At 33.9% G+C, this 24,430-nt stretch overlaps 1 protein-coding gene across 1 annotated transcript in view; it reads left to right on the top strand.

Moving 5' to 3' along the window:
* Window positions 1-24,430, top strand: part of PSMD14 (proteasome 26S subunit, non-ATPase 14) — a 104,575-nt gene that overhangs the window by 43,568 nt on the left and 36,577 nt on the right. The window contains exons 4-7 of the mRNA XM_055397010.2: window positions 15,792-15,863; window positions 16,091-16,210; window positions 18,227-18,297; window positions 19,284-19,434. Of these exons, the coding sequence (XP_055252985.1) occupies window positions 15,792-15,863; window positions 16,091-16,210; window positions 18,227-18,297; window positions 19,284-19,434 (414 nt within the window). The remainder of the gene's footprint in view (window positions 1-15,791; window positions 15,864-16,090; window positions 16,211-18,226; window positions 18,298-19,283; window positions 19,435-24,430) is intronic.

Raw genomic sequence — 24,430 nt, forward strand, 5'->3', positions numbered from 1 at the left:
TAGTTTTAGGCATTATAGATTTACTAGTGTTTAGTTCTTACTCTGATAATATTTTTATTAAGGAAAATACCTCCAAGATTATTCAGTGGTGAAAGATGTAGCATATGTGTGTTAATTTTTTAATCATAATATTTAGAATATTATTTATGTAATTGAGTTTTAAATGGCTATAATGCTTATTATATGGGAATATTAGTATTTATACATATGGCATTTCAAAAGCAGTGCATCATTATTTTAACATTCCTATTCTTATTCTTCTTTCCTTCTTTTTGTCTTTTTTTTTTTTTTTAAAGAATTAATGTGCCATCTGGAAACCTCTGAGATCATGCCATAAAAGGAATTTTGGCTTTTTTTGGCAACCAGTCATCAGGATATGCTTTGACTCTGCACCTTATCAGAATAATGAAACTTAATTAGAAAGGTGTTTAAATTATATATGTTTCAAAACATTTTCATAATGGAGATTCTTGTATGAACATTGTGGAAATTAAAAAATTATTACTACTCTGTCCCAAGGTTAAGATATTTAAGTTATCATTATGAGAAAGCCCATGTATCTTAAAACAGAATTGTAAATCAAAGCCCTCTGTAACTAAATGGTTCTAAGCTAATTTTAAACACTGTATCCTGTATCTTTTTTCAGTGTTAAAATAAGCAAATATGTTTAGTTTATATGTTTTTCAGAGAGGAGAGTTGCAATATTACAATGCAATTAACTTGCTCTGTTCTTCTCTTCTGAATAATGTAGACATTGGAACTGTCAGCCAGAGGACCTTTTTTTGGAACATTTTTTTTTTAACTCTTAAAAAGTAACAACTTTTTTAAATTAATTGAGAGAAAACTGCTGAAAGCATGCATTGAAAGGGTTAAGTCGACATGAAAGCATTCATTTCCACTTTAATGACCTAGCCTTGCTGGGTTAGGACGATAGGGAACATGCTTCTGACTTGTACTCCTATTGCCAATTAACACCTCCTATAACAGGTTGCCTCAGCTAGTCATTGAAGCTCAGGCAGTAGAAATAGTTTACATGCAGCTTGTTTTTCACACTAGTTGTTTAATACTCACAAAATTAAAGTATTAAAAGGTTGTTTCTTACCTTGCTCGGTAAGAGATAAACAGTACAGTGGTAGTTATTTGTATATGTTTGAATTTGCTTCTTTTTTGTTCAGGTACCTCCCCCTGCCTAGGGGTTTTTAACTGAGGAAACTGAAGATGGTGGTTTCATCAAATTTTTAAATTTTTGACGGAATTTGTGAAGGACTGTATTGCAATGCCAGAAATTAAGAATTATTTCCTGTTAGCTATTTAATATATGCTTTGGTTTTATTCAGTTTTTTGGAATAGTCACCTTCATTTGTTAATGAAATTTTTTTGTTGTTGAAAAACATTTTAACAGACCTAAAAGATGATTCTATAATGCAGGACCAAATATACACTTTAAAATAGCCATTATAAAAATAAATAAATCCATATAATATTTTAATCCTAGAACAACTTTTAAATAAGTCCAGAAATGTTTTATGTCATTGCCCAAGGTAACTTATATTTTTAGTTTTTTTTGGACTGTTGCAATTCAGTGATATTACTTATTTTACATTTCTTTTTAAGTGACACTTTGGTTCATGTTTAATCAGCAGGTATTTTAATAACATTATAGAATTGGCTAAATAATTGATACCAGTTCACACTAAGAGAAAGGTGGAGTAATATAACTAATAGTGTTAACAAATTTGTTAAAAGGCCTGAGTAGGTAACACTTTGAGGTGTTAGTTAGTTTTTATCCTGTTATAATGGTAAATGCCTTTTTTTTTTTAAAGCACTTAGTCAACAAGGGCTGCCCAAGTAAAAGTCATGGCTTTTTATGCTGGATCAGATTTTAACCTTCTAATGAGGGCAGGTGGGGAAGCCCCACAAAAACAACTCATATCTCTTTTAATTTAACCACATTTAAAATTTGTGGACCTGGATGACAGTTTGTTTTACTAATTAACAGATCAAAACAGATCAAAATGTAACAGTACAATTAAAACTCAATTGTACAGATTTCGATGCCCTTATATCACTGGTCAGGTAGATCTTCATGTATGTATGTGTAAAAGGTCAGTCACATTACTTGTGCCTGTGGCTTACCTGTTTTACCTTGCAGTTCTGTTAGATAGCTAACTTATACTCTTAGTAAGTTTAAAGGTATGAATTCACCCTACCTCATTCTAAACAAACTTAACTTTAAAAAGTCAGGTGGGATGAGGAGGAAGATAGGAGGGAGGTTCAGGAGGGAGGGGACATGGGTGTCCCTATGGCTGATTCTTGATGATGTATGACAGAAAATCACAAAATTCTGTAAAGCAGTTATCTTTCAATTAAAAAAATGAAGTGGCAAAAAAAGAGTCAGGCTTACTCAAAGTGATTTTAATGTTATGCCTGTAGGATTTGAGTATAATGGATTTATATAGCAAAAGTAATTATTTCAGTTTCTTATTTGTGTGAGTGAAAGTGAAACATGAGTGAAAGTGAAACAGGACTCAGTCATGTCCGACTCTTTGCCTCCCCATGGACCATACAGTCCATGGAATTCTCCAGGCCAGAATACTGCAAGGGTAGCCTTTCCCTTCTCCAGGGGATCTTCCCAACCCAGGGATTGAACCCAGGTCTCCTTCATTGCAGGTGGATTCTTTACCAGCTGAGCCACAAGGGAAGCCCTATTTGTATGAGGGGTGTGTGCATTTTAGTTCCATGTCTTTTTATAGCAGTATGTAACTAAATCATTCTCCAGTTTTTTTCCAATTTTCAAATTGTTAGCATCCATTTAAGTTTTACCAATAGACTGTAAGGTTGTAGAATATTCAGATATTTCTCATTTTGCTTATCTGTTGTGAGTTATGTATGTATGTATTGTGTGAAGTACAGACCAATTTTCTTTAGTTTTTTTTCTTTTGCTTAATACCACTTTAGTTATTAAAATACCTTTAGTTATTCTAATAGTTGTTTTTTAAAGAACCTTGGGGTTTGTTATATTCAATCTTTAAAAAATAAATGACTTTCCGTACTTGTTTGTTATGGTGGTTAGAGAGTTGTTATAAGGTCAACAGAGTTGACTTAAATAGTTTCAGTTCAGTTCAGTTCAGTCGCTCAGTCGTGTCTGACTCCTTGCGACCCCGTGAATCACAGCACTCCAGGCCTCCCTGTCCATCACCAACTCCCAGAGTTCATTCAAACTCATGTCCATCAAGTCGGTGATGCCATCCAGCCAACCCATCCTTTGTCGTCCCCTTCTCCTCCTGCCCCCAATCCTTCCCAGCATCAGAGTCTTTTCCAGTGAGTCAACTCTTTGCATGAGGTGGCCAAAGTATTGGAGTTTCAGCTTTAGCATCAGTCCTTCCAATGAACACCCAGGACTGATCTCCTTTAGAATGGACTGGATACCATCTAAGTTGTCAGTTTTAGAGCTATACTGTTGATTAAGCACCAGAAAGAAACAGTTTCTTCATTGTTTATTTTTGTAATAATAATATCCTAAGCCAATTTTTGAAATTCAAAAAATATTGGGGTCAAGATTTTCATTTGATTTATATCATTGTATCATTTATATCATTGTATCATTTATATCATTTAACGTTTTTTTACTTTAGCCAGCATTTTGCCTAGTTCTTTATAATCATAATAAATTCTTAGTAAAGTGAAAGATAATTGAAGTAATTTAAATTCTGTACGTTTATTCAGATATTTTTCATCCTTTGAATGGAAGATACATAATTTGTCATTATATGTGGTCACTCTGATGTTCATTTTAGTTGAACATAAACATAGCCTAACAGGTGATTTAAATCTAACATTAAAGTTTGTATCAGTTTCTAATTGTGAAATCTTTTGTTTCTGACTAAAGTCATAGGATTGTAAATCCAAGACATGAGGATAGGGGTAAAGGGACTTGGAAATTTTCTGTGGTTGAGGAGTGAAAACCATCCTGTCTCTTTTCCTGGATGGCACCTCCCAATCCCGGAACTCCCTCTTTGCCCATTACTGCTTCATCTATATTTCTCCTCTTTGAATCGCTTGACTCACACTATTTTTTCCCTTCAGTTATTTAACATTTGAAATAGAGCTATACCTGGATATCTCTGTTTGCCTAGGGAATAGCCATCTAGCACCTCAAGTATCTTGACAACTTACTTGATATCTCTACTTCTGTAAGAATTGGAGTCCTATTTTGTTGAGTATATTTACTCACTTCTTTAAAATACATTAAAGTAATACTCAAGTAATTTTGTATCCTTTTATATATATACAGCCATTATTTAATCATTTGAATAAGGTGATGTTTGTGAACTGTGCTTGCTTTATTATTTTTCTACAATTTGTGTAAGGGTTAGTTGCTCAGTCGTGTCTGATTCTTTGCAGTCTCATGGACTGTAGCCCCCCAGGCTCCTCTGTCCATGGAGTTTTCCAGGCAAGAATACTGGAGTGGGTTGCCTTTTCCTTCTATAGGGGATCTTCTTGATCCAGGGCTCAAACCTGGGTCTCTTTCATCTGAGCCACCAGGGAAGCCCTTTGTGTGCTGTGATTAAAAAAAGCCCTAAACATTTAAATACTTAAAAAAGAAAAAATTCAGCTTTGAAGTTTCCAATTTAAATGTTCCGACAGACCAAAACATGAAATGCCCTCCTAAATGTTAGCTGTTTTCACACAGTAGCTCCAACACCTTAAGCATTTTTTAAGGGAGTGGCCTGATTTCACTAGAGATAGATCTTCAAGACGAAACATAAATTGGGCTCATGATTTCCATTTCTGATATCTCCAGATTGGCACCCCTTTGTAGTTTAGTGCCTCCATGAGATTTACCAGAGGCACTCAAAGCAAATAGTTCCAACCTTTCTATATAAGATGTATCAAACAAACATTAAATAAATTTCTGGGATATTTAAAAAAAAAGCCCTAAATGTTACATGTGACTTGTTTCTTACAGTATGTTTTAATAAAAAGGCATATTTTTGTTTTCATGGTAGTGTACATACTGTGTTATACATAAATTCAGTAGTGCCTTTTGCTCTGCTAAACCCCCTGTGCCCATCTAGATTTCAGTAAATAAAGGGAAGCCCAGAGATGTTCCCTGTTCTCAGTGGGCATACTAACTTTCAGGTAGAAAGAACATCTATTTATTCTCAAGACTTATTTCTGTTTTCTTTAGTAGGAAATGGCTCCAGGTGGCAGAGGATTCTAAAAGTGTAAACAGAGGAAAAGAACTAAGCCTCCAGAATAAAAGTAGAATTGGCCATCTGAAAATGGGATGGTATGCTATAGTGGAAAGAGCACATTGCTAGAAGTCAAAAATTGCTTTTTATTTCTGATAATCTGTGCCAATGTGTGTTTCATCTGTCTTTCCAACTACACTATAAGCTTCTTGAAGCTTCAGTGCTAGACCCATGGTAAATACTTAAATATTATTTAGAACCTGAGCTTGATCTCTGCCTCACATTTGAAAAAATGATAAATTGTTTCACAGCCTGAAAAGGAAAGTCCAGATTTTCTCTGAGAGGACCATGTGAACCATGGAGTGAATTGGAAAACTTCAGGTTAAACAAAGATAAACAGATTTTTTTCCACTCCAGGATTTTTCTTAAACATGAATTTGAGAGGTAGAGTGGATATTCATGATATCCTGCTGCTGCTGCTAAGTCGCTTCAGTTGTGTCCGACTCTGTGCGACCCCATAGATGGCAGCCCACCAGGCTCCCCCGTCCCTGGGATTCTCCAGGCAAGAACGCTGGAGTGGGTTGCCATTTCCTTCTCCAATGCGTGAAAGTGAAAAGTGAAAGTGAGGTCGCTCAGTCGTGTCTGACTGAGTGACCCCATGGACTGCAGCCTACCAGGCTCCTCCATCCATGGGATTTTCTAGGCAAGAGTACTGGAGTGGCTTGCCATTGCCTTCTCCGCATGATATCCTAGACTTAGTTAACTAGGAGTGAACTATTGTGGATGGTATTTTCTTGAAACTTTTCCCAAAAATGAATATTTTAAAATATATTTCTGTCATACTGCAGAATAACAAAAGAATTGATAAAACTTGGTGATGTATTGACTTTAAGAACTGAAGGAGAGTCAGTGAAAATTTTGCCTAGGTTTCTAGTTTGAGACTTAAGATTAAAATAAGTTGGGAAGGTTAGTTTGTAGAGAAACATGATAAGTTTGATTTTTGAAGATGTTGAAGTTGAGATGGCTCCCTTGGAAAACAATATGATAATTGGTAGTATACTAAGTTAGAGACAGCCCCCCAAAATATTTAATTAGTCATCAAATATTTGACCCCTTCTGTAACATTTTCCCCACTTGAACCAATTACGTTTGAATAAATGCAGTTACAGGGAACTCATTAACTGGAACTCTTTAGATAGTTTGGACCAGTAGAAGCTTTTTCTTATATAGAGCCCAAATTCAGTCTCCCCATAGGCTTTATTCCATTACCTGTAGTTCTACAAACTATGTGGTCTAAGTCAGTGGTTCTCAAGTTTTAGCAGACATCAGAATCACCTGGAGGGCTTTCTAAAAACCAAGATTTCTGGACTCTCCTCCCAGAATTTCTGATTCAGTAGGAATGTGCATTTGTAACAAATTAACAGGTGGTGCTGATGTATCTGATTTAGGGACTGCACTTTAAGAGCTGTTAGTCTGAACTTTGTCTGACAACTCTTCATATATTTGAAGATAGCTGTTTTGTACCTTGTCTTTTCCAAGCTTTATTAAGTTCTTTTGGATATTTCTTATATATCATGATATTAAGTCACTTTTCCATACTGGTAGCTCAGATTCTCAGAGTGAAGAACTCTGAAGTGGAATCCCTTACATATAGTCAAAAGCCAGTTAAAAAAAGACCTCATCCTTCAGTGCTCTTAAATACTTTGCACTGGTAAACGTAGAAGCTTGTGTGATTGCTCATAATTTACTTCTGTTATCATGAGCCTCCAGGACGGGAGAGAACTCTGCCTCCAGTGAATGTACTGAACAGGCATACTCCTTTTTATTAGCTTTCTTGTTAAATTAGGGGAAGGTTCCTTCAGTGTTGTAAGTTAAAAATATCCATTCAATATAGCAGCAGGCTAGGGTAGTTTTAACTTAAGGTAGTATTGGTAAGATGGCTAGAGTCATCTGAGATCTCAGAGAAAGGAGTTTTAAACAGTGTTTTTAAATTATTGGTTGTTATTTTGTTCTTAGGTTTACCTGCATTATTAAAAGATTTATCATGAACTGGTTCATGCCAACATCTCTGTTTATTTACTTAAATAATTTCTAGTAGTGCAAAAGCAGGTTAAAAAGTTTGTGCAGTTGTAAGGCTCTTGATGTACATTGCTCAGTTGCTTTTCTGATAGATTGTACTAATTCACTTTCCCACCAGTAGTGCTGAGAGTGTGTCTTTTATCATCCCCACTCCAAAATTGGGCATTGTAAAGCTTGTTTGATAGGAACAACAGCAACAACAATGTCTTAATGTGTTAATTGGCATTTCTTAATTAAAGCAGGTCAACTAGTGAGGTTGAATATTTTTCATATTTATTTCATTATTTCTTATGTAATTAGTTGCTTTATATTCTTTGCCCATGTTTCCAGTAAGATTTTAGTATTTTGTTAACTTGGGTATTGACTTGTCATAAATGGGGCAACTATTTGGTCAAGGTTTTTTTCTTTTTTTTCCTTTTTAAGTGGAGGCATACCTCATTTTACCTAGTTTCACTTTGTTGTCCTTTGCAGATAATTGTTTTGTGTTTTTTTTCCCTCCCCAAAATTGAGCATTTGTGGTAACCCTGCATTGAGCATGTCTATTGTGCCATGTTTCTAACAGCGTTTATTTACTTTGGGTCTCTATGTCATGTTTTGGTAGTTCTCAATATTTCAAACCCTCCACCAGCAAAAAGATTATGACTCACTGAAGCCTGAGATGACGGTTAACATTTTTTAGCAATAAAGTATTTTTAAATTAAAGTATGTACATTTTTATAAACACAGTGCCATTGCACACTTAACAGACTACAGTATAGTATAAACATAACCTTTTTATGTACTTGAAAGCCAAAATATTTATATGGCTTGAATTATTGCAATATTTACTTTATTGGAGTGGTCTGGAATTGAACTCACAGTGCTTCCAATGTATGCCTATATTCAGCAATCTTAGGTTATATTGTCAGTTTTATATTGTTTTATTTGTTCAGTTGTTTGTACCCAGAGTGTGTTTCCTTGCCAAGCTCTAATTAATTAACTGGTTTAAATTAAAATATCTATCAGTTCAGTTCAGTTCAGTTCAGTCGCTCAGTCGTGTCCGACTCTCTGCGACCCCATGAATTACAGCACGCCAGGCCTCCCTGTCCATCACCAACTCCCGGAGTACACTCAAACTCATGTCCACAGAGTCGGTGATGCCATCCAGCCATCTCATTCTCCGTCGTCCCCTTCTCCTCCCGCCCCCAACCTTTCCCAGCATGAGAGTCTTTTCCAGTGAGTCAACTCGTCGCATGAGGTGGCCAAAGTATTGCAGTTTCAGCTTTAGCATCAGTCCCTCCAGTGAACATCCAGGATTGATCTCTTTTAGAATGGACTGGTTGGATCTCCTTGCAGTATAAGGGACTCTCAAGAGTCTTCTCCAACACCACAGTTCAAAAGCATCAATTCTTGGGCAATCAGCTTTCTTCACAGTCCAACTCTCACATCCATACATGACCACGGGAAAAACCATTGCCTTGACTAGACGCATATCTATCAGTAAACATTAATTTTCCATAGTCTTCTTCCTGTAGCCCCTAACAGTCATCATTATATTGTCTGTCTTTATGATTTTGACTGCTCTGTGTAAGTACTTCATCATGTAAGTGGAATCATATAGTCCTTGTCATTTTTGATTGGCTTATTTCACTTAAAATAACGTCTTCAGAGTTCACCCATATTGTAGCATATTGCAGAAATTCTTTTTCAAGACTGAGTAATATTCCACCATGTGTGTGTATACCACATTTTGCCTGTCCATTCATTCATTGGTGGACATTTGGCTTGCTTCCACTCTTTAGCTCTTGTGAATAATGTTGCTGTGAACACTGGTATACAGACATCTTTTTGAGAACCTGCCTTCATTTTTGGCATGTTATATACCCAGATATAGAATTACCAGATTTTACAGTATTCTGTTTTTAATTTTTGAGAAACTACCATGCTGTTTTTCACAATGGCTGTCCTATTTTGTATTCCCACCAACGGTTGCAAGGTTTTCTGTTTATTCATATCCTCACCAGTACTTGTATTCTGGGTTTTTTGGTGTGTTTTGTTAGTAGCCATACTAATAGGTGGTATTTCATATATATCTTCTTTGGAGAAATATCTGTTCAAGTTCTTTGCCCATTTTTAATCAGGCTTTTTGTTGTTTCAGGAGTTCTCTTTGTATTTTGGATATATAATTTACAGGTATTGTTTTGGCATCCTTGGCATTCTTGTTAAAAATCATTTGACTGTATATACCAGGGTTTATTTTTGAGCTCTCCGTTCAGTTCCACTGGTTTTTGTCTGTCCCTATGTGTAGTACTGTATTTTTTTTTATTATTATTACTCTTTGTAGTAGTTTTGAAATCAGGAAGTGTGAGTCTTTTAATTTTGTTTCCTTTGAAGATTGTTTGGCTCTTCAGGGTCCCTTGAGATTTCATATGATTTTAGAATAGGTATTCCATTTCTGCAAAAGTTTTCATTGAAATTTTGACAGAGATTGCTTTGAATCTGTAGATCACTTTGAGTAGTGTTGACATTTTAACAATATTAAATTTTCCAGTCCATGAACATGGGATGTGTTTCTATTTATTTATATCTTCTCTAATTTCTTGTGGCAGTATATGTGGTTTTCATTGTACAAGTCTTTCATTTCCTTGGTTAACTTAATTCCTAAGTATCTCATTCTTTTTTATGACATTGTAAATGAAATTATTTTTGTAATTTCTTTTTCAGATTATTCATTATTTGTTAATGAAATGCATTGTTTTTGAGTGTTGACTTTGTGTCCTGCTACTTTACTGAATTTACCTATTAGATCTAATATCCTTTTCATGGAGACTTCAGGGTTTTTTTGGTGGAGTTTTCAGGGAATGGCAACTCAGCTCAAGTATTCTTGCCTGAAGAATTCCATGGACAGAGGAGCCTGCTGGCTCCATGGGGTGGCAAAGAGTCAGAAATGACTGAGTAACTAACATACTTTCAGGATTTTCTATGTATAAAATTATATTATCTCAAATAGATAAGTTTACTTTTTCCTTTCTAGTTTGCATGCCTTTTACTTTTTTTTCTTGCCTAATTGCTCTCACTAGAACTTCCAGTACTCTGTTGAGTGGTGGTGGTGGTTTAGTTGCTAAGTCATGTCTGACTCTTACAATCCCATGGACTGTATGTAGCCCATCAGGTTCCTCTGTCCATGGAATTTCCCAGGCAAGCATACTGGAGTGGGCTGCCATTCCATTCTCCAGGGGATCTTCCCGACACAGGGATCAAACCCATGTCTCCTTCATTGCTGGCCAACTCTTTACTGATGGAGCCACCAGGGAAGCAAGTGGTGAAAGCAGACATCTTTGCCTTATTCCTCATCTTAGAGGAAAAGTTTTCAGTGTTTCACCAACATGGGACATTATGTTCACTGTGGATTTTTCATCTATGACTTTTATTGTTTTGAGGTATTTTCTTCTGTACCTAGTTTGTCAAGTGTTTTTATCATGAAAGAGTGTTGAATTTTGTCAGATGCTTTTTCTGCATAGAAATGATCATTTATTCCACCCCCCCACCTTCATTTGCTTAATGTGCTGTATTACATTGGCCAGTTTCTGTTTGTTGAACCATCCTTGCATTGCAAGTTTTAATCCCACTCAGTCATATATAGATAGTCTTTTGAATATGCTCCTGTGTTCTATTAGTATTTTGTTAAGGATTTTTTCACTGATGTTTGTAAGAGATACTGGTCTGTCTGCAGTTTTCTTATCGTGTAGTGGTTTTGGTATTGGGGTAGTGTTGACCTCATAGAATGAATGAATTAGGAAGTGTTCCCTTAACCAATATTTTTATCATGGTTTTGGTTATGATTTGATTTGTTTTTAAATGTAAGTCAGTTCTCTGGGTAGTAGTAATATGATATGGAGAAAGAAATGTAATGTGAAGTGTTATCCATATTGAACAGTTTAAAAAAAAAGAGATAAAATAGACTGATTCTGTGGGGATAACTTTGAATCTAAATGAAATGAAACTTTATGGAACAGTATAATAGTCTAGTTTCAAGACAGGTAACCTGAATTTATTAATACCACTGGAACTGTCATAAAAATAAGCTCTAAAATCAGCTTCAGAGCTAAATATTTTATTAATGAGCTTGTCCAAATTTAAATTTTAAGACATACATAATTTAGTATATGTACATTTTATTAGAACATAGAAAATGGGAAGTTGTAAACTTTCCAAACATTTAATAATTGAGTATAGTGTTATCAAAACCTGACAAATTTAACAGAAAAAATAAAATGCCTGGTCAGTCTCACTTATGTAAAAATAATATACTAATATATAAAATAAATATATTTTAAAATGTTAATATAATAATGAATCAAACTTGAACAATTTATCCTGGAAACGTAAAGGTGATTTACTACTAGGAAATCTATTGATGTAATACATCTCTGAAGAAAGGCAAGCTGGGTAAAAGACAGTGGCTATTGTGGCTTGTTTTATAAAAAGAAACATATACATGGATTTCCGTTTTAAACCACATATGAGAGACTCTTACAGGAGACTTTTACTTCGTTTATATTTTTTCATTACCAATATATTTTGTCTTAACTTATGTTGTTTGCTATTTTTGTTTTGTTCCCTTCTTGGTACTCTGATTTTTATTGTCAGTTTCGTCTTAGATTTTTCTTCTCCAGTGGTTTGGTAAGGTCTGTGACATGCAGATGACACCACCCTTATGGTAGAAAGTGAAGAGGAACTCAAAGGCCTCTTGATGAAAGTGAAAGAGGAGAGTGAAAAGTTTGGCTTGAAGCTCAACATTCAGAAAACGAAGATCATGGCATCTGGTCCCATCTCTTCATGGGAAACAGTGGAAACAGTGTCAGACTTTATTTTTTTGGGCTCCAAAATCACTGCAGATGCTGATTGCAGCCATGAAATTAAAAGGCGCTTACTCCTTGGAAGGAAAGTTATGACCAACCTAGATAGCATATTAAAAAGCAGAGACATTACTTTGCCAACCAAGATCCGTCTAGTCAAGGCTATGGTTTTTCCCGTGGTCATGTATGGATGTGAGAGTTGGACTGTGAAGAGAGCTGATCGCCGAAGAATTGATGCTTTTGAACTGTGGTGCTGGAGAAGACTCTTGAGAGTCCCTTGGACTGCAAGGAGATCCAACCAGTCCATTCTAAAGATCAGTCCTGGGTGTTCATTGGAAGGACTGATGCTAAAGCTGAAACTCCAGTACTTTGGCCACCTCAGGCGACGAGTTGACTCACTGGAAAAGACCCTGATGCTGGGAGGGATTGGGGGTGGGAGGAGACGGGGATGACAGAGAATGAGATGGCTGGATGGCATCACTGACTCGATGAACACGAGTTTGAGTGAACTCCGGGAGTTGATGATGGACAGGGAGGCCTGGCGTGCTGTGATTCATGGGGTCGCAAAGAGTCGGACACGACTGAGCAACTGAACTGAACTGAATGATCAGCTTTAATGGTTATCATGGTTATTTTAAAGTTGATCAAAAGACTCTTAAATCCATATTTATTTACTAGTCTAAGTCAACACTTAAATCTCTTTTATCACCTTCTATATGGCAGATAGAGTTTTGTATACTTTATTTCTCTCCATTGCTCTATATAGTTATTGGGTAATATCTGTAGTTTTGAACCCTGGTTATTTATATTATTTAGATCTGTCTCTGTTTTTAACTGTCTTTCAGTCGTCTTAACAGATTGTTTTATATAATGGCTTTTCCATTTTTTACTTTCTAATTTTGATTTGTGGAGTCTCAACTGGATCATTTTCAAGCAGTTCTTTGAAGGAAGATTACTGGAATCATATTTTCTGAGTCCTTGTATATTTTGTAATATATTTGTAGACTTTCAGACTTTTCTTTTTGACCAAGTATAATGTATTTGACTTCACAGGGTTTCTCTCTTAAAAGTCTGAAACTTTGCCATTTGATGTTGCAAAGAAATCCAAAGTCAACTTGAGTTGCATATTTTTCTTTAGGTTATTGAGTTTTCCTATTTGTATGGTTTTAGAAATTATGCTTTATCTATGCAGTTAAGATTTACCTAAAATTTTACAAGCACTTTTCTTCATTGGTTATTGCCATTGACATTTAGTAGTACAAAAGTTGAGGGTTTTTTAATTATTATTCAAGAAACTTTTCTTTTGCTTTATCCTAATTCATGCTTTCCATTTCTTATTTTCTCCTTAGGATCAACTGTATTTCATAGCTTTTATCTCCTTACTTTCTCTCTAAGTATCATTATGTTTCTAATAGTTTTCATCTCTAACTTTTTACTCTGCATTCTAAGACATTTTCTAAAGTTTATATTCTACATGACTGAATTAAATAAGTGATGATGTTATTTTTATCCTTGTTACCTATAGTGTAATTTTAATTCTGCATTATTTTTCATGCTTTCACCTTGGTCTGTCCTCCAATATTCTATTTCAAAGATAAGAAATCATGTTGTAATCTACTGATTCCAAACAGTTTTCTAGAAATTTGTTTATGATTCCTACTTTTAAATGACTTTCCTCTCCTTGAATTGTCTGAATGGTATTCCTCATGAGTGTTTGCCAGAAGGCAATGTAGGTAAGTTGTTCATAGCTCCACATTTTTCTCAGCTCAGGTCATCTTTGACCTGCAGCTGTACTGGCTCTTACATAATTGTCTTAGCTTATTTTCCAGAGTCTTTAGTGGGGTTTTCTTCACCTTCATTTCCTGGTTGTGTGCTATTCTGAACAAGTGAGCGTAATGATAGAAAAATGATAGTGATATTCTCTGCTACTGGAGATCTTTAACACATCTATCCCATAGACAGTGTTTTACATAGACAGTGTCTTGCCAAGTTGTTTTGGGGGCAATTTATTCTAACTAGAACAAGAAACAGAATAGTAATGGAGGGGGCAATAGAAAATATCACTGGCTGCCGTCTCAAAACACGACACCTGTAGAATAGAGAAACCAGCTGCATGATTTTCTGTTAGTATGTTTCTGAATCAGAAGACCATAGAGAGAAGCTAAGGATCTTTACATATACTTGCATATGGCTTGTTCTCATGCCCAGGGTAACGTGGGTATTTTTCCTTTCTGTTCTTTTGACTTACACTACCTTAATTTGTTCATTCTTTTGTTTTTTTTCCAACCATTTCTTACTGAGTTCCATGTGCCTGACACTTTGCTAGGTACTGGATATTATATAATGTTGAACAGAACAGTATTCTTTCATTGATGGGAGAAATATTTATTTTTAATATTTTATTTCCTTTAAACATAATATTTGAAGGATTTTATTTTTCTCACCACTTTGTATATAAGCGAATAGAGGTAATTTTTGTATGTGTTGCTTATATTTAGAGAAAACTTATTCTGGAACTTTTTATTCTCAGTGCTTCCAGTAAATATTATGAACTTTTAAACAAAACAAAATCACAGAATTAGGCATATAAATAGACAAGAAGCAGCATAAAGTACACAGAGACCTATAAGTGTGAAATGTAATGAGTAAAGCAATTGTTTAATTTTATTAATAAGCAAGTCCATAAAAGCAACTTAGAGCATTGACTTACAGTTTAGATAACTAACATATTCATTATGTAATTTGTTAACAGTTATTGTTAAGGAAAGGGGACTTTAAAATAGGACTTGGCAGTTAAAAGTACATGTCATTTTATTTTCCCAGAATCCTCAGTATTAAAAAAATAAGATTTCTATATGCACTGATTGGGACAGAATTAATTTTATAAGATTGTAGTCATATTGAGGGTGAGAACTATATGTAAATTACTTTGTGCAGCAGAATGTTATAGTAAAAAAAGATTTGGTGCTTTTGATGAAGACAGAATCTTTAGGGAGAAACATAATATCTTCTTAGGCTGTAGTAAGATTAATAGTAATGTTTTCTTTAAAGGTAGTTGTCAGGATTTGGAAGTCTTTTCCATTAGCTACACCAGTCTCAGCCAGTTTGCTCACATCTGGGGCAGTTGTGTTAAATTTGATGTGTAGGGGAAGGGAACAACTTCAGGTGAAGTGTGCAGAGCATGTTGTTTTCACAGCTCTTTCACCTAGGGATTAGAAGACTTCTCCTCCCCTACTTCATCCCCATACCGAAGTATCGGCAGAGATCCCAAAGCCCCAATCTACATGCTGTCTTTAGCTGAAAATCATGGTCACAGAATTTACTGATTGTTGGTTCTTCACTTAATCATACTAGTCCAACAGCAGTTTACATTCACACTGAGGTAAGAAACATAGCTAATTGGTGCATTGTATCTATTTTGTAGTGGAGGTGAGCTAGCATTGCTGAAAGATTCATGTATTACATCCATTGGAAACTTGCCTGAAAGCTAAGTTTGATATTTTCTACAGGTTTGATATTTGCAAGCTTGTTTTGATTGTTTATGTTGTAGCTGAATAAAAGGATACTTAACATGTTTTCTCTAAACTCTTTTAAAATAATCTTGTTTAAATAATGTGGGACTTTAATTTTGAACTCATAATTTCTCTGTATTTATAATGATTTCTATGCTTGTTTCTAGGGGCCACCTACAGATGCTCCTGCAGTGGACACAGCAGAACAAGTCTATATCTCTTCCCTGGCACTGTTAAAAGTAAGTGTTGAATGGAGTTACTGGTTTTACTGAGCTCTGCTGCTTTCTCTGTGTCTTTTACATTGAAATATTTTTCATGTTAACCCTCTCATACATAAACTTGTTTTAGGTGCATGTATAAAATAGAGTGGTTTTATTTTCACTGAAACACAATTAGGTTATTAATTAGAAGGAGGGGTGTTTGAAGATATCAAAGGCTTTGTGTCTGTGTATCTTCCTCTTTACAGATGTTAAAACATGGTCGAGCTGGAGTTCCAATGGAAGTCATGGGTCTTATGCTTGGAGAATTTGTGGATGATTATACTGTCAGAGTGATTGATGTGTTTGCTATGCCACAATCAGGAACAGTGAGTACTTTTATGGTTGCCTGCTGCAAGTAAATGTGTTTCTTTTTTCTTTTCCTATGCAAAATAACTCTTATTATATTGTGATTTTCTTGATAGAATAATTATAAAAGATTAATAACAATTTTAGACTGTATTGCGTTAAATCTTTTAGATGAATTATGAATTCCTTATAGGTCTACAGACTGATGCTAATAACATTTAATCCCTTTACTTGTTCTTTCTGCTTTAACTAGCCTAGTGTACTAGATTTATGTTAGTTATTTTAATATAGTAGGATATTAGTTTGATTAGTTTGAATACTTGGTTCAAAAGATTTAGGAGACTCAAAGTTTTAATTCATGTACATTGTCTAGTCCTCATGTTTTGTTCTTATTGTTTTGAAATAGCATACATTTAAAAATGTTCTGTATATGGTGATAAATGACTCTTAAGCTTTTCCTATTCAAAATGTTAAGTTTTAAAAAAACAGAAACCATGACAGACTTTAGTTCTTTTTGCCTGGGTGTGGTAATTTGTCGTAGACTCAGCATGCTGCATACTGATTGTGAAAGTCCTCTACCCATCTACCCATGGGAGTTTTTTGTGGGGTTTTTGTTTTTTTTGTGTGTGTTTTGTTTAATGCATCGGGCTTGTAGATAGGTGTGTATTTAGATTTTTAGAAACTGGCCAAAACCAGTAACCATTTACTGACCTTCCAAAAAATAACACACATACTCTTCGCATCCATTTGCCTAAGAAAATATGTATATTTATCTGATGACTGTCCTTATGTGGATATCTTTTATAGTAAAGGGTTCTTAAGTTTTAATATCCTTTATTTCCTTGTAAATGTTTGTTTGATCATATAAAATAGAATATTTGATCTCTATGTTCACTCTGTGTAGTAGAATTGGAAAGTTTCTCTTCTAGCCCAAGAGTTAGCAAACTTTTTCTGTAAAGACATATGTCTCTGTCTCATATTCTTGTTTTTTTTTTTTAAACCACCCTTTAAAAATGTAAAAAAACATTCTTAGCCTGTAGGCAGCAGATTGCATACCCCTGTTCTTGAGGATGCACTCTCAATTAGAATTCAAAATACTGTTTGTTTTGCTGGGAAGAAGTGCTTATGTTAACTGGTTTGTTTAAGTAGATTAGACTTAAATTCCTGATGTTAGAGGGAAGCCTTGAGGGAGCTATAATGGCAGTAATCTATCACTGGAGAGAGGATATGAATGCCTGTAATTCTTACACGTCCTAAAGTTTTCTTTTGGTTGAACTAGCAAAATAATGGAGCATTTAAAATACTTGATTACAGATTGTCTTGTGTGGGAAATTTTTTGAGAATGCTTTTCTATTTGAGGTTATATTTCAAATGTGTGTGTTTCCCTCCAATTGCCTATTCTACCAAGAAGTCCAAACAAAAGCACTGAACTTCCTCCCCTCCCAACTCAGCCACCCAAAAAAACAAGCAAAAACAACTCCTTAAATTGTTAAATTATTTTCCTTCCACGGTCTTTATATTACTGAAGGAAAAAAAAAGAAGATGACTTAAACTGTTGGTTCTAACAATAGCCAAATAGTCATAGAACTTTGAATGAGATGGAAGAAACTTACTGCCTATCAGTTATCAGAGGATGATTTTAGGAAGTATGCTTGCCTCGACAGATCTAAACAAGAAGTTATTGATTCACTAGTATGGTATTTTTTTTGTGGGTGTGTATTTGTGTGTGTACACATTAGTCATGACCATAAACTCTTATAAAGCATCCTAAAAATTACCTTAACTCATTAACAGCAGTTTGATACTTAGCAATTTTTTGGTATTTGGCAATTTAAAAAGTTTTATTGATATATGGATTATAATTGAATGACACAGGTATCAAATATGGGTATCAAAATCTATTAAATTATTTTGGTATCCCCAAATAATGTACATAGGTTTCTTGGCAGTAGCTTTTTGTTCATTATCTTCTAATACAAATTTTTTTCATTGTTGTAGAAGCTAATCGTTTTTGTTTCTTTTTCTTTCTAAACCAGGGTGTCAGCGTGGAGGCAGTTGATCCAGTGTTCCAAGCTAAAATGTTGGATATGTTGAAGCAGACAGGAAGGTAAATATTTCAAGTGATCGTATAATGGAATAATGGGCAATATTTTCAGCAATATGTCTCAGAATTTTAGATGTTTATGAATATCATTTTTAGGAAAAAAAAATGAGTTGTTAATGTGATAGTGTTACTTTTAGTGCTTACCTATCTAATATCTCTTTCCTGTAGAATCAAAGAAATTTACCAGTCAGTAAAATGCCTCATGTTAAAATTATCAACCATTACATAGTAAACTTGGACTGTAACTTCCCTCTGTTTAGCATATGGAGTTACTCTCTAGTCACTTATAATTGAAAGAGCTTGTATGTTCCAAAATTCAAGAGTTGCAGCTAAATAAAATTCTGAATATTGAGTTATATTTGTAGTTGTATCGAGTTTTAGGACAGGGAAAGTAGAATTCAAATATTGTTCAGGTTTTTTACCCCAGATTAAATCTCTCAATAGTTGTCATTCTCTTGCTCAAATTCTTCTACTGTGGAAAAAACTTCAAAATTAATGTTAGCAAAAGGCTCAGCAGCTGGGCAGAACAGTGCAAATTGGTTTTTGACTGAGTTCCTAGTTCTCTTGCTGGTTTAATTGATATTTAATCCTTTCACAACAGTGGATCCTGGTGTCCATTGTTAAAAATGTACTCTGCCTGAAAAATTCAACTCCCAGAGCTAAGGAGTTAAAGAGTAGATATTTACTTGAATGCTGAAAGGGTAAAAACTGGCTCTGAGAAAGTGTGGTAACAAGGTGAAAAGCTGAAAGCCTTATCTACCACTGCTAATGTGCATCTCTTAATGATAGCACTCCTTTGTCACACTTATTCATTTCCATGTTTTCTGGGTAATATGGTGTATGATTTCAGTGTTTCTAATGGTGTTTTTTCACACCTGTGTGTTTTTCATCTCTTCTTAATTTATACCCTGTTAGTGTGTTGTTTCTTTTCATATCATAAATGTATTACTTGTTGTATTCTGAACGGCTAAATGCCCTCTTTGTTTCAGGCCTGAGATGGTTGTTGGTTGGTATCACAGTCACCCTGGCTTTGGTTGTTGGCTTTCTGGTGTGGATATCAACACTCAGCAGAGCTTTGAAGCCTTGTCGGAGAGAGCTGTGGCAGTGGTTGTGGATCCCATTCAGAGTGTAAAAGGAAAGGTAGAGTGGATTCTGTCTTTATTAGCATCTCCTGCCACATTCTCTTTACAGATACGTTAATAAAAATCTATTTTAACACTTTTCTTAATTACACACTGAAACCCTGGTCTCTTAAAAAAACAACTAAACAAAAAACTTACAAGTCAATAAATGTGTCTTGGTATTATTAACTATTTAGAGATTTGTTTCTTCTTTAATGTCTAATCATAAGTGTTTATCTTTAAATAATTTTACTTCATAGATTTAAGAATGTTAAATCATACTTAAAGCCTGCCCCACATTTTATTAATATTTTCATAAATATTTCTCTACGTTTTATTTTAAAATTGGGATTGGCACAATGTTTACCAAATCTAGTTAAATACCTCCGTTTTGCAGACATTGTACAGGGCATGTTCTGGAGTTGTATGTTCCCAGTATTTTAGACAATGAAAACTTACCCCAAACACTTGGTATCAACCGTTTGCATTTTTGGAGTGAGGACAGAGATGAATGATTAGATATGCTAAATGATTCTGAAAAGAGATTAACTTGCAAAGCATATTGGGTTTTATTTGTTCTTGTTGAAATCTTTTGTTCTTGTTTAGTTCTTTTTTCCTTCTTTCTTTCTTTTTTTTCTTTCTTCCTTTTTTTGTTCGTTCGTTCTTTTTTTTTTTTTTCCTTCTTATTCTTTCTTACTAGCCCCATATGCCATTTTCCTATTTCCTGCCTCATGACAGCAGGGAGCAGCTCTATTATCACCTTCACAGAGCTGTCTGCAAATGTGAGAGGCAATTCGATTTTGCTCAACCACAGGGAGAGTGGATTAGAAAAACTACAGAACATACAGAAATTGGCTAGGTGGTTACTGCTTTAAAATACTGCTGAGGTGTCTTGTTTGAGCATGTACTTCCATTGTAGTGTACAATAATTGTTGAAATAAAATCACAATACATTTATGGAATCCTTTTTATGCAGCTTTTGCAAATAATTTTTGGAGCACTTAAAAATAAATATCAGCTTGCTATCTATCAGACCTGGAGTTTGATAGTAATGCAGATTACATTTTCATCTGCTCACCAGCTCAAACAAACTAAATATGGCTGTTAAAACATGGAGTTTTTATCTGTCATGAATTTGAAGTTGAACACTTTGACATTATATTATTATGATGAATAAAAATTGAGGTCTTCTCTAAATCATGATACTATTAGATGTGATTTAGCTTTTCAGAGGCAGAAACTAGCCACAAAAATAATAATAGAAACTGATACTAGGCAGATCTGAATGGATGACTTTTGAGGCTTGCTATATACTTGTATTTCAATTTATACTTTCTTTTTACTAAATGTGTTGTTTTTTAACTGATATAGATAAAAGGAATTGAAAATCCTTGAATTTTGTTAGTTTTATGAATTATAGTACAGTATAGTATTTCATAAGTTTAATTCTCTGATAATTAAGATACCTTTTAAAAAAGTAACCCATAAATAACTCATTTAAGTAATAATTATTTTAGAAATATAACTGTCTGATTAAATTCCCCCACATCAACACTTATAAATAATAATTGAAACTTAAATTTAAATATAATTAGAATTCTCTGTTTTGTAGTTTTAGTGTGACTTTTTATGATACTTAACTCGTGATAGTGGCTAGTTTGTAAAGGAAAATATAAAGTTAAATACAATGAAAGAAAGCATTTTCAAAATAGAATGTAAGTAAATGAATATGCGTTTTGCTTATCTTGTTTATAGCATTTTAAATGGCAGTTTTAGTTTCCAAACCTACTTTAGGTATTATGTAATAGTGGAGTTTGCATTGTTTGTTTCTGATTAAGCATAATTCATGTTAAAAGAGTGCATTCATTAAAAAATGCACTTGTATCACATGACAGTTGTAATGTGGTAAAATGTAGTATTTTAAAATATATATCAAAAGCTGCTTTATAGAATTACATGTATCAATGTCTAGTTTTATATGTCTTGAAAAAATATTTTTGGAAAAAAATTAGTATAAGCATCTATCATTGATTGACATCACTTGTGTACCTAACATATATATTCATGCAATTATATTACCTCAAATAAGGATCTAGTTCTTTGTCAATAATTTAACTTCATTTATAAGGTAGCTGAGTTTGGTTATCATTTATAGTTCTCTCAATGTCTCAAAACTATGAATTAAATTAAGTTTTATTAAATCCATGGCCAGAGTGTTCTAGTTAAATCATTAAATTTAAGAGTATAAACTTTAAAAAGAAAAGAATAATAACATAGGACTCGCCCTTCCACGTCTCTATCCATGATTTAGCAAAGCTGTTAAAATGATTAGATCAAGAGTTAAAAAATGACAGTCCATGTATAAATGATTTAAGTTGGGTCTCTTCTTTTAATACTTCTTTCCTGTATATTTTTATCTTTTCATTTTTGTAAGTCCTAGTATTATCCCCCTGATTTTGAGTGATTAGGTAAAAATGGATTCTTTCTTCGTAATCTCAATCCATAAAGTTTGATTTCCTTTTATTATTTCACTTTTTTCCTTGACTTGACTATATGAATTTCTTGCTATGTGCCATGTATTGTGATAATAACTGTATGAACTTATTTATTCTTTTTGGTAATTCTGGAAATAGACTGTTATTCTGTTTGTCAATAAAAGAGTATAAAAATTTATAGAGTCAGAGAGATCACTTTGCCCCAAATCATCCTATTATGTAATAAGCAGCAGAACAAGAATAAGAATCTAGGTCTATAAAAGTAAAGAACTCAAGCTGTTTACTGACTCTTTAATATGAACAATGCAATTAGAATCACTTGGGAATGGAAAATTAATACCAAAGTCATTGCAGGGCCTTTTCTTAACTTACATTGGTAGATGCCATTCTCTTCAGCATAAGTCAGGGAAAGGAACTGTACATTTTCTCAGAGTTCTCAATAGTTCTATCTGCTATTTTTAGTAGGTATTATATATTAATTGATTTTCTTATATAGTATTTTTCTATTAATTAAAAACAATTTAGGCAGACTCATGTCTGTCAGCTTTTGTGACATCCCTAACCAGCATAAAAATTAAAATGTACTATATGATAAATAATCCATATCTCTGTATATCGTGTAAGCCTGTAAGTATTTTAAAATGATACAGGTGAAAAATCAATGATAATAACATTTGTAATTTAAATGGAGTTTAAGCTTATAGAAATTACCAGTGAGTTCCTAAGTTTACCAATGAAATAGTTTTTAGGATTCTCTTTTAGTTTACTTGTAATGAAAACACATATGAAAATGTTTTAAACTTCAGTTTTCAAGAGGTGTGGTGGCAGCCTCTTGCTTAATGTTTTGTTATTCTGTATATTCAGCCTACAACTGGACTCGATCCAGCAATGAATTGAGAAGTACATTCAGCTTGTAATATGACTATACTTCATTAGGGCAAAAAGAACAATCACTTTGTGCAAAGTCAGAACTAGACTACCACTTTTACTACTCTTTTTGAGAACTAATTTTCTTGACAGGATTCCTGTCAATAAAATGTTCAGATGTTACCTGCTGACTCAAACAACCTTTGTATCTCTATTCTCTGTTTTGAAACCTTAAAAAAAAATCACTGAAACCCCTTTATCCCAAATAAATCTTCACACTGGCTGGACTTTCTTGAAGATTTTTTGTTTACTTTGATTGGAAATATCCAATGGGCTTTTGAAAATGTGATGTTTATCTGGTTTCAGATCAACTCACCGTCAGATACTTCTTAAGTGTACCTCATATGCTTATTTGCTAATGATTTTGGGGTATTAAATAAATAAAAAATGGTCTTAAGCCTCTTTGAGAAGTCATACATATTTTGTGTCACTAGTGAGCCAGGTAACATTCTGCCAATTACATGCTGGAAATCCTACACTGCATACTGATATAATACAACTAACTATACTATACTGCTTTGTTTCTGTAACTAAGTATTGAATTAGTTGCTAGTGACAATTCAACTAGTACTTACTTAGAACCTTTTATGTGTTGACATGCATTAAAGTAGTACTTGTAAGTAAACATAGTAATGCAAATTGAATTAAATGTAGGTAAAAATCAGTGTAAGCTGCACAGAGTAGGTGAAGCTTGGACCAAATTTTAAGGACGTTACTTAGAAAAAAGGAGCTTGTACTTTATGTGGAATATGTAGAAATGATACCATTCAGAGTGGTTCTTTGTTCATTTTTTTTCACAGATATATTAGAATATAAAATGAGTAGTTTTTGTTGTTGTTTTTTAATCAGTGTTTTACAAAAAAGGTAGGGCTTTGAAGAGTAGAAACAAATAAAGGAGGAAAGAATTAGGGAATAAATAAGAGCTTACTTTTTATTTTCAGATATCTAGAAGGTTATGTCTTTTTCAAGGTAAGGGGGGAAATAGTTTACTTATCCAAGAAATTTTCTATTAGACAGTTTTAAGATGGTGGAGATTTTAAACTGTTCGATAACAGTTTTGTTTTAGCACTTTCTTATTATTAAAAATTATATTTCATAAAGGCTGAGAATAAGTAAAGAGCACAGGCTTTGGGGTCAAGTCTGCTTTAGAGTCCAGTTTACAGCATGACCTTGAGTAAGTTATCTAATAATCTTGAGCTTCTGTTTTCTCATCTGTAAAGCAGGGCTTTTAGTAGCTATCTCACAGTGTTATGAATATTCTGAGGTGATATATATATATTCTCTGCACATGCATGTTGAAGATGTGCAGTAAATGTCACTTCACTATTCTAAAGATTAAAATAATTGATACTTAAAAGGAAAAACGGCTAGCATATTTTTAAAAAGAGAATCTGAATATTTTTGAAAAGTTTAAGAATAAGTGTATAAATTAATTACTAATTTGCTCACTTTAGGAAGGTGAAGGTAAAGGATACAAAGGAAATGAAAAAGTTCCCTTTTTATATTTTGTACACTCAGACTACTTTAGGGATAGTCATCTGATTCAGCTGATTTTTTTATTGGGCATTTATTGCTTTTCCAACATGTTTCTCT

Source organism: Moschus berezovskii, chromosome 2, assembly GCF_049115385.1.
Source record: "Moschus berezovskii isolate FMDL1 chromosome 2, NW_MosBer_1.0, whole genome shotgun sequence".
Taxonomy (NCBI): Eukaryota; Metazoa; Chordata; class Mammalia; order Artiodactyla; family Moschidae; genus Moschus; species Moschus berezovskii.